General features: G+C 35.9%; 1 protein-coding gene across 1 annotated transcript; it reads left to right on the top strand.

Moving 5' to 3' along the window:
- The first annotated feature begins 5,302 nt into the window (after positions 1-5,302).
- Positions 5,303-6,238, top strand: LOC104858022 (putative olfactory receptor 10D3). The gene has a single exon (XM_010618103.1). It carries the CDS (start codon positions 5,303-5,305, stop codon positions 6,236-6,238), a length of 936 nt encoding a protein of 311 aa, XP_010616405.1.
- The last annotated feature ends 4,076 nt before the right edge of the window (positions 6,239-10,314 follow it).

Genomic DNA, 10,314 nt, shown 5'->3' on the forward strand with positions numbered 1-10,314 from the left:
CATCAGTACACGCCAGTAAGCCATATCATGCCTCGTATTATACTTCTTCTCTACTGTAAAATCAAATTAGATACATTTTACATATTTATTTTAATCACACAAAAGAAACTTTAAATACATACAAAAATGCACAGATGCACATACATGCATATGTATATAATGTAATCAATGAGAGCAATAGTGTCTATTTTAACTTCAATATAAACAGAATATATTGCATTATTTAAATAAATCTTTATACAATTTCTTATTGGTAACAATGAACAATTCATCTATTTCAAAATAAAGAGATAAATTCTTTTGTCCTTTTAGATATACCTGAATAGAAATGGATTAGGCCTTCAGGATTTAAGGATTCTAGTCATCTTCTCTGGTTCAGAACAAGATTTTGTCATTGTCTTTATATGTCTCTAAGCTTTTCTACATTATGATTTCTCCAACAATAGCCATTGTATGCTTTCATGTGTCTTTTGAATCAATTTCATCTTTATATCTCCCAGATTGGTTTAGCAGAAGAGCCTGAACATAGCTAATAGTTTTTAACTATTTGTAATATTGAGCCAAATGTCTCCCTGTAAGTGATATTTTTATGTAGTAGCTTTTAGACCTCTGCCAGTTTTAATATATATAGGATTCTTTCTAAATACTTGGAAGCAATGGTAGATTAAAAATATCATAGCTGTATCTTCTTCTAAACTCATAAGTACTGAATATAAATTTGGTACTAGAAGAAAGTTTGGAAATGACTAATGTAAACAAACACAGTTCCTTCAATTGATGAAAATTCTTATGTGGAGAAATTAGTGCATAGAAATGAATGCAATGATTGCATCATATTGAGAAATCTACATTCTATCAAGGGGTTTCAGGTCTCAGTATATTTCTACATATTTTAATTGACTGCTTCTTCTGCTTTGAATAAAAAATGTCTTGTGTTCAGAGGTGGAGCTTTAAGAAGGTGATTGTATCATGGGGACACTGACTGGGTCAATTGATTGATCCATTGATGGGTTCCTAGCTGAATATGTTCTTCAAAGGTGGAGCATGGTTAGAGGAAGTTAGTCATTGGAAGCATGACCAGGAAGGCTTTATCATTTTTTTATCCATTTATCAGTACTGTTTTTTTGATCCATTTATTATACATTATGATCACATTCATCATTGGGAATTTGTACCTGTACATGATATGTCTTGATTCTTATTTTTTACCATTCCCCTTCCCTCTCCTCCACCTCTCCAACCCCCCTATTTACAAAAGCTTTGTTTCTGTTTTTTCTTTTTTCTCTCATTTTTTTTCTTTCCCTTCTGGCCTTTTCCCCACACTTAGCTCCCCTTCCCCTTTAAAACTTTTCTTCCAACTTCACAGTATCAATTATATGTTTTGCTTCTCACTTACACATTCTGTTTCTCAAAACTAGGAAGCAATTCAGTATTAACATGTGTGTCCTATTTATTTTCCGTAAGAGTATGGTCTCCAGGTCCATCCTTTTAGCTATAAATGTCTCTAGTTTATCATTCCTTATGGCCAAGTAGTACTCTATCTTATTAAAAAAAACACACCTTCTTTATCGAGTCACCAGTTGATGGGCATTCGGGATGTTTTCAAGATCTAGATATTATAAACAGTGCTGCTATAAGCATGGTTGTGCATACATATTGCTGTGGTACAATACTTTTAATTATTTCAGGAAGCTACCAAGGAAGGGACTAGCTGGGTCAAATAGAGCCTCTAGTTTCAGTTTGTAGGGGAATTTCCACACTGATTTCCATGGGAGTTGCACCAGTCTACACTTCCACCAAGAGTGGAGGATTCCTTTTTCCCCAAAGCCCAGCCAGCAATTTTTTTTGGTTGATTTTTTTGATAGCAGTCATTCTTTCTGGAGTGAGATATGTTGGCATTATTTCCATCTGCCTCTCTCAAATGGCCAGTGTTCTTGAACATTTTTTCCTATATTTATTTGCTGCTTCTACTTTCTCTACTGAAACATGTGTGTTCATTTCAGATGCCCATTTTGGATTGTGTCTTTAAATTTGGCAGGTTTGATTTATTAAGTTCTTTATATACTCTAGATAGTAGACCTTTGGCTGAGGTATAGCTGTTAAATTTTTTTTCCATATATTGTGGGTTATTTCTTTACTCTGTTGGTGTTTTTTCTTGTTATGCAAAAGCTTTTTAACAAGATGAGATCCCAAGTATTGATTGTTTGTGCTAGTTCACGTGAGACAGATTTTGTTCATAAAGCCTTTTCCTATGCCAATATCTTCAAGAGTTCTAAGTAATTGTCTCTGCATTTGGTTTTCTTAGAGATCACATGAAAGCATTCTGAGATTTTAAAAAATTTATCTGAACACTAGAGACATTAGTCTTCCTGAGAGTATCTGTGGGTATAGTTTGAGTGAACATGTATATTTAAGCATCTGGGGATTTATGCTCCTATTTTTGTCACCAATTTGTGACAATACACAAAATATTGTAACTGCTTACATTAACTGTTACAGTTTTGTTTGTATTCTTACAACATTTATAATTTATACTCATATTTGACTAAAAAAGAAAATGATATTGAGATTACAATCAATAAAGAAAATAAACTAACAAGCATACAAGTCAGCTCATACTGAACTTAAGAAATTGTGTTCAAGTCAAATTCTGGTATTGCAAAGTGATGATAAGATATCTAATGACAATATTATCCCAAATTTTATTTCCTTTTTCTGTTTTTGTTTTTGTTTTGTTTTTTTGAGACAAGGTCTCACTATGTAGTTGAGACTGACCTGGAACTCACTATGTAGCCCAGGCTGGTCTCAAACTCACAGCGATCCTCCTGCCTCAGTTTTCTGAGTGTTGGGATTACAGATTCTATTTCTTTTCCTGATGATACAGACAATGTATCTGATTACTACAAAACTTAAAACATATTTACAAATAGAAGTCTTGAGTCTTTTACTTAATTTTGTTTGAACTGAAGTGCTAGACTTTAATATAAAGAGGAGGGGAAAGAGACACTCAGAGAAGAGATGAGAGAATGAGAGACAGAGGTGGAAGGAAGAAGAAGAAGAAAAGAAGAAAAAGATGAAGAAGCAGAAGGAGGAGGAGGAGGAGGAAGAGAAGGGAGCAAGAGAAGGAGAAGGAGGGGATGAAGAAAAAAATTCTATTTGTTGTTTATTTTCCTTGTATAGAAGGGGATGGGGCTCTTATCTTTACCATCTTGTTTAACTTTAATAACCTCTTTAAAGTTAAAGCAATAATACACCCTAATGGTGGACAGGGTATTGGGATTTCAACATATGAATTTGTGGGAGAGAAAACTCAATCCATAACAAGAAATATGGAGAAAATGAGATTAATGTACTTGAAATTCAGTATAAAGAGAATAATGTAATTTTTCATCCCAATAATATATATTTACACTGAGTGAATGGTTCCCACATATTTCCTAAAATTGGCTTGTACCCCTCAAGTATTTTCTTGGGTGAGACACCCAAAGAGAAAATATAGAATGAGTCCATCATGTTTACAGACAGGAATGCTAGAAAAGGGAGGATTAGTGTTCTCTCTTGGCTCCATCATGTAGTTATTCCTAATTACTCCCTTTGCTCAGAAATCTGTTTGCATAAGACCCACTCAGGCTTGAAAGCTCAAGGGCTCCAGGGATGTTAAAATTTTGCTGAAAAGGAAACAACACATCTATTAGTGCCTTAGAAGACATCTATGCAGAAGAGAGAGACATATTCAACATGTGTCACTAACATGAGTCTATGTAGCTAAGAAAAGTCTTCAGGATCAAGGGAGAAAGTCCTGATTCTGGTTTATAATGTGCTCTCCAGGGCAAATTTGGACTATTATCCTAAAACGACAGATGAGCAGATAGTAAAACGATCAAACTTCTTCCCTGTAAGTTGCATACATGAGCTCTTCATTTCTCTTTTTACTCTTCTTTTATGACTTATGCATCCATTGGCGAGGAGCCTTTAGATTCAGTCATTTACAAATCTTCTTAAAGTTCAGGATGAACAGGAACTTTGGGCTATTCTTGAACTTTTCCTTATAATTAGGATTATGGACTTGAATCATAAATATAAAAAAATGAAACTGTAAATAAACCTACACCTGGATATCATCAGTTCAGTTCTCTTTGTGAGATCTAAACACCGAAACATTGTTGTAAAATGTATAGACTAAATGTAACTCTTGGTTTGAGTCTGATCATGTAAGTATTGCACAGATAAAAATGAAATTCTAAGTATTCAGTGGAATAGGGCAAAAGAGGAAAGGTAGGTGAGTAAGGTACTTAAGAAGAATATTTGGGGATATTGCTGTTTGACAGTTTTGCACAGTCCTTGTACAAGACAAGTAAGTGGTATTCAATACTTTCCAACTAATTTGTTTCATTCTTTTTTCCATTTCCTGAGAATCTATCTGTCTTATTCCAGGTGCTATCTTTACTCTAGAGGTGGAGTCAATATACTCCTAGATTTTATATTTGTCAGTGAGTGTGTGTGCATATTTGCATGTACTTCAAAGATGTAAAGAGAGCCCGATTCCAGGACTTACTAAAGAGGAGCAGCAACATTTTAAATTTTGAAGGAAAAATCATGGTTAACAGTGTTTAACAAAATCAGCAATATGAAAATCTATTACAGATATGGTAGTGTGGAAAGGCTAATGTGTTAAAGATTTGTATACCTAATTGGGCTCTTTACTAACTTTATTAATTTAACCTTTATATTATTCAAATATTTTATTTTCTCTAGATATACCACAAACTATTATTGCAAGAATTAAGTGAACTTAGTTCTCATATAAATGTTTTGCACTGTAATGCAATGATTGTTGAACTTTCCACCTGACAAACTTTAAAACCCTGAAAAATAATTATCATTAGTGGTGATTCACAAATATAGTAATCGTCAAGCTATCATTCTTATTCTCAGCAATATGAAAAAGCTCTTAAATTATTCTGAGACCTGATATTCCTCTATTGTGGCAAAGGAATGGCATTTCTCTGGATCATGTTCTACCTTTTAAAAATCCCTGATGTAGCATTTTAAAAAATATTTTGCAATAAGACACATCTACAAATGCAATCACTACAACAAAAAAATTGGTTCAAGTAATTATTAAGTTGCACATTAAGTCCCATTCCAATGATAACATTTATAACTTGGGTTAGTCTTTCTATAACTTAGAACCAAGAGATGGTCATTTACATTTCACTTTTCTACTATGTTCCCTCAGTGATAGTAAACCAGGGAATTCTCCCATGACTTTTGCCTTCTCTTTCTTCAAGGACTGGCTCTCATGGATGTGGAGAACCACTCACTAGTAACCGAATTCATTCTTCTGGGGATCCCTCACACACAGGGGCTGGAGATAATGCTTTTCCTCTTGTTCTTGCCTTTCTATGCCTGCACCCTTTTGGGAAATTTGTCTATCCTGGTGGCTGTTATTGCTTCTACTCAACTTCACACCCCCATGTATTTCTTCCTGGGGAACTTGGCTGTGTTTGACATGAGTTTCTCCTCTGTGACCTGTCCCAAAATGCTGCTCTACCTTGTAGGGCTGAGCCGGCTCATCTCCTACCAAAACTGTGTCACCCAGCTCTTCTTCTTCCATTTCCTTGGGAGTATTGAGTGTTTCTTGTACACCGTGATGGCCTATGACCGCTTTGCTGCCATCTGTTACCCTCTGCGGTACACGATCATCATGAATTCCAGAATCTGCGTGGCCCTGGCTGTGGGCACATGGCTTTTGGGGTGCATCCACTCCAGTGTCTTGACCTCGCTCACCTTTACTTTGCCATACTGTGGTTCCAATGAAGTGAATCACTTCTTCTGTGATATCCCTGCACTCTTGCCACTGGCCTGTGCGGACACATCCTTGGCACACAAGGTGAGCTTCACAAATGTCGGCATAGTATCCCTCATCTGCTTTCTCCTAATCATTGTATCCTACACGCGCATCACAGTCTCCATTTTGCGCATTCGTACAACCGAGGGCCGTCGCCGCGCCTTCTCCACCTGCAGTGCCCACCTCATCGCCATCCTCTGTGCCTCTGTTCCCATCATCACTGTGTACCTGCAGCCCACACCCAACCCCATGCTGGGAACTGTGGTTCAAATTCTGATGAATCTGGTAGGACCAATGCTGAACCCTTTGATCTACACCTTGAGGAATAAGGAAGTAAAGACAGCCTTGAGAAAACTATTACACAGGACAGGAGAAGCGGATGGATGAATGCATGACTCTGGAATTTTTCCTGCCCTGGGATGTGAAATTTTATTCTAGAGTCCGCACATGTAATACTGACTAGGAGTTTTCATCACATGTTGAATATTTTGCACCATTATATAAAAAAAGATAAGCATAGCATTTTGATGCTATGAATAGTTTCAGATAAAGAAAACATTTCTGCACCAAAAAATGATAATCATCATCATCATCATCATCATCTAATTATATAATTTATATTATCTAGGTTCTGCCAATCCCCTATCAAAGTATCACAGTCTTTATTGTTGTTATTTTGCCTTTCTTCCATGATGAAATTTCTGAACTGGAAGGAGCTTTACCTTTCCTATGATTTTCCACAGTTTTCTAATTTTATGGCCTCCAAGCCATGTGTGAAATAAGCAAGTTTAGGAAAGACAGTATAAACAAGAAAAACACAGTTAAATAATTTATTGGAAGAGTAGTATAGTCATCTTTTTTTTTTGAACAATTTTATTGGTACATTTTAGGTACACAATATAATGGCATTCATCATTGGGGATTTGTACCTTTACATCATATGTCTTGATTCTTATTTTTCCCCATTTCCCTGCATCTTTCTTTTAATATTAACAAATTAAATGTTGTTTTTAAAATAAAGTGTTTTATTCTTACTCCCCATCTGACAGGGAATAGTCATCAATTGGGGGGGGTCCTTCTGTATTATCTTTATCTTCATGTCTGAATCTCTGCTTGAAGTTTTCTAGGAAAAAACAGATTAGCCTCAATCCTAAGGAAATGGAAGGTAAGATAAATCATATCATATATTTGGGTCCTTTTTCATTTGTCTGTCAGCAAATAAAGTGACAATCAGGTGCTTGAAGGATGGTTTCATTCGGTAAGATTAGTGGATCCGGTCATTAGCTTTCCAAGCATTCAAGGAATACAGGACTCCATATAATTTTTTCCAAGTCTTCAATGTTAAGTACATTACATAAGAACCTCTCTTTTTCCTAGCTTATAATTATCTTGGAAAGAATCCATTAAAGAAGTTCAAAAGTTTCCAGACCACGTAATCTTTATGGTACCTTCTCATACTAAATGTATGAAATATATATATATATATATATATTGAGCCTTTTAAATAAGACATTTATGGATAACCAGGAAGTGCACAATAAAACTATAGAAGTATTAGGCAGCAAACTCTAGGCTTTCTTTTCTGGCTGTACTTCTCTTACCTTTGTGATCTCTGTCTATTTGTTTACATTTTCTGAGCTTCTGTTTCTCATACAAAGATTCATAGGGGCTTTCTAGATTTGTTAAGTTTCAAGAAATATTAACCCCCAAGCATTTCCATTCTTACAATAATAATAAAAAAAGGATAGAAACTGTGGCCTGGATTGTAGCTCAGTGGTACAGCTTGTGTTTCTATGTGCTGGCCTCTGGGCTCCATCTCTAGCCCTGGGAGAAAAAAAAACTTTAAACCTTTATTATTAACCTTTTTATTCTTAGGTGCAGTAATGTATCAATTTTTCTTTACAAATGGCTACATAGAAAGCAGGTGAGCCACTGATTTGATGAACCAGCAATATCTCAGAGGGTAGAGACCATTCCCAGTCTGCTGGATGCATTGTATTAACTGCCCAGGCCACATGTAATTTTTGTACCTTTGAACCTTTGAACAAAATACGAGTTATTCTATTATTAAAACTCCATCTAGAAAATGTGACAAAATTCATATCAACATTCTCTTTGTTTTCCTTCCCAAGCACTCCTGGGTGTAAAGCCTGAATAACAAAGTTTTCTTTCAAAATCTTTTGAATCCTTGGAACTGGCACACTTATAATTGTTTTAAATGTCCTCTTTATCCATTTTTCTTAAGATTTCTGTCTTTAGTTCAATAATATGATATCACTTATAGAGTCTTTACTACTTGTCAAATGGTATAGTAAAAGCAATGTAAATGATTTCAAGTCTCTTTCTTTCTTTCTTTCTTTCTTTCTTTCTTTCTTTCTTTCTTTCTTTCTTTCTTTCTTTCTTTTTTAGTACTGGGAATCAAACTTGACACCTTGTGGTTTTGAGGCAGGCAGCACAACCACTGAGCTAAATCCCCAGCCCCAAGCCTCTTTCCATGAGACATCTTAAAGTAATTTAGCTGGTATTTATTAAATAACTGTTTTACAATAGATTTTATTTTCATGCTAATTCTATAAAATGAATGAGGCCCTGACCTGAAGGAGTCCAACATGTTATTATTTGTTGATGGTTTTAGTACCAAACACAGTAGAACTGCACCAAATAAAGATTATAGAACAACACAACACACTCTGTTATGAGTCATTTGTTATGGCAGGTACTATTCCTGGGCACAGTACTTATGTGAACTCATTTGGTCTTCACCACAATTCCACAAAATATCAGTATTAGTTTTGGCCTCCTTCATAGCTGAGAAAACCAAGGTACAGAGAAACTGATTTTCTCAGCTAATAAATCTCAGAGCTGGAATAACAAGCCCTGACTAATGTGCAGTCCTGACTAATGTTTTCGGCCAGGACTACATTGGTACAAAAATGGATGTTTGAAGGTGAGAGCGGAAGTGAAGAGAGAAAGCAGACCCAGAGGAGGGGACAATAGAATACAGATCGATCAACTTGCTGGGTTTAGTATCATAAATGTCTTTGTATATGGGAAGGCTAGTCGTCTAGATTTGCCCTGAGAGCTTATGCACAATTTATAGAAATACTACACATGCTCTTAGAAGTATTCTGATGCCTAAGATAACTTACAGAAACATCGTACTTTTCTAAGATGCTAAGGTGAACTTGACAATGGAAACTCAATAAAATTCTGAAGGCTGATTTCAACCTAGGTCAGCTGAGAGAATTTTCCAGTGCAGGCAGTGTAAGATTAGAGTGGGAAAGGCCATTCATTAGCCACACGCAGAGCACTGTACCTGCTTCCAGGGGAAGTATTTAACATCTAACACCTACTGGTGTGCATCATAAGAAGAAAGAGTCCCCAGGCCAGTCACTTACCTTCAGAGACAATTTTTCCATAATCAAGGGTCAAGCAACTCCTCATGGCAGGACTGCAAATGAACAAGGGCTCTCATTTCTCTGTCCTAATTTCTGTCAATTGTATCAATTTAACTTTTTTTTGGAAAATGTGAGTAAGTAATGTTCTGTTTTGGAATATGCATAATGTGGAATCAAACATGTTATGCATTCTTAATTTTCCAAATTAAGTACCTGACAACTTAAATTCCAAATTTAAACTGATTATGATACTGCTCCAGAGCATACTAATCTTCATAAGTGTTTTTGACAAAGACTAGAGATTGAAAGGCAAGCCACAGGAAATTTGAGTGTTCTCCTTCAACCTGCTCTCAACTCAAAATTATCACCATCGCAGAGAATCAGATGAAGAGATGCTCTGCTGTGTTGAGTGGAAAGTGTGGTCAGCAGGATGTGGTTGACATTTTTACTCAAGGCATGGGACCAGAAAGATGCTGGACTCTTGAGTCATCTGTTCACAACCAGATGATCATTATCAGTGACTTTCTTTATACACAAAACCTCTCCAGTCAGTGGTCTCAGCCCTCAGATTTGCTTATTCTTCTCTTTTCAGTCCATGCTACTGAAATTGTGTCATATATCTAGTTGCGAGATATATTCGTAATTACTGAGCCAGATTTTTCATGGGATTTAGGAAGTACTGTGTTAATAAATTTTCCTCTTTAAAATATAAAGGATAGAGAAGATAGTCTTTATCAAGATATTGGGATATAGACACTCAGCAGTATTTTGTTTCCCAGGAAGTGGAAACTAAACAGCAGGTGATTAACTGTGATTGGAAGTGATTAATTGTGTGTGAGCACTAAAAATTGACAGCATATAAAGCAAAAGTGGTCTCTGGTGAATACCATTGACCAGGAAGAATAACAAAGCAAGAGAAGCAGCATACCCTGGGGCCTGGAGTCTGTCACTGTGGTTAACTGCTTCTCTTTGCAGGAGCACAGCTGCAATCCAATTTATTAATCTCTATTCTATGCCTGGCAGATAGCAACTTCAGAAGATACAGAGAGCAATGTTTTTAAGTCA

The sequence above is a fragment of the Fukomys damarensis genome, unplaced genomic scaffold (assembly GCF_012274545.1).
Source record: "Fukomys damarensis isolate Sample0158 unplaced genomic scaffold, DMR_v1.0_HiC HiC_scaffold_16, whole genome shotgun sequence".
Classification (NCBI taxonomy): domain Eukaryota; kingdom Metazoa; phylum Chordata; class Mammalia; order Rodentia; family Bathyergidae; genus Fukomys; species Fukomys damarensis.

Coding starts and splice junctions, on each gene's coding strand:
- LOC104858022 (XM_010618103.1), top strand. CDS start 5,303: ATGGATGTGGAGAACCACTCACTAGTAACCGAATTCATTCTTCTGGGG.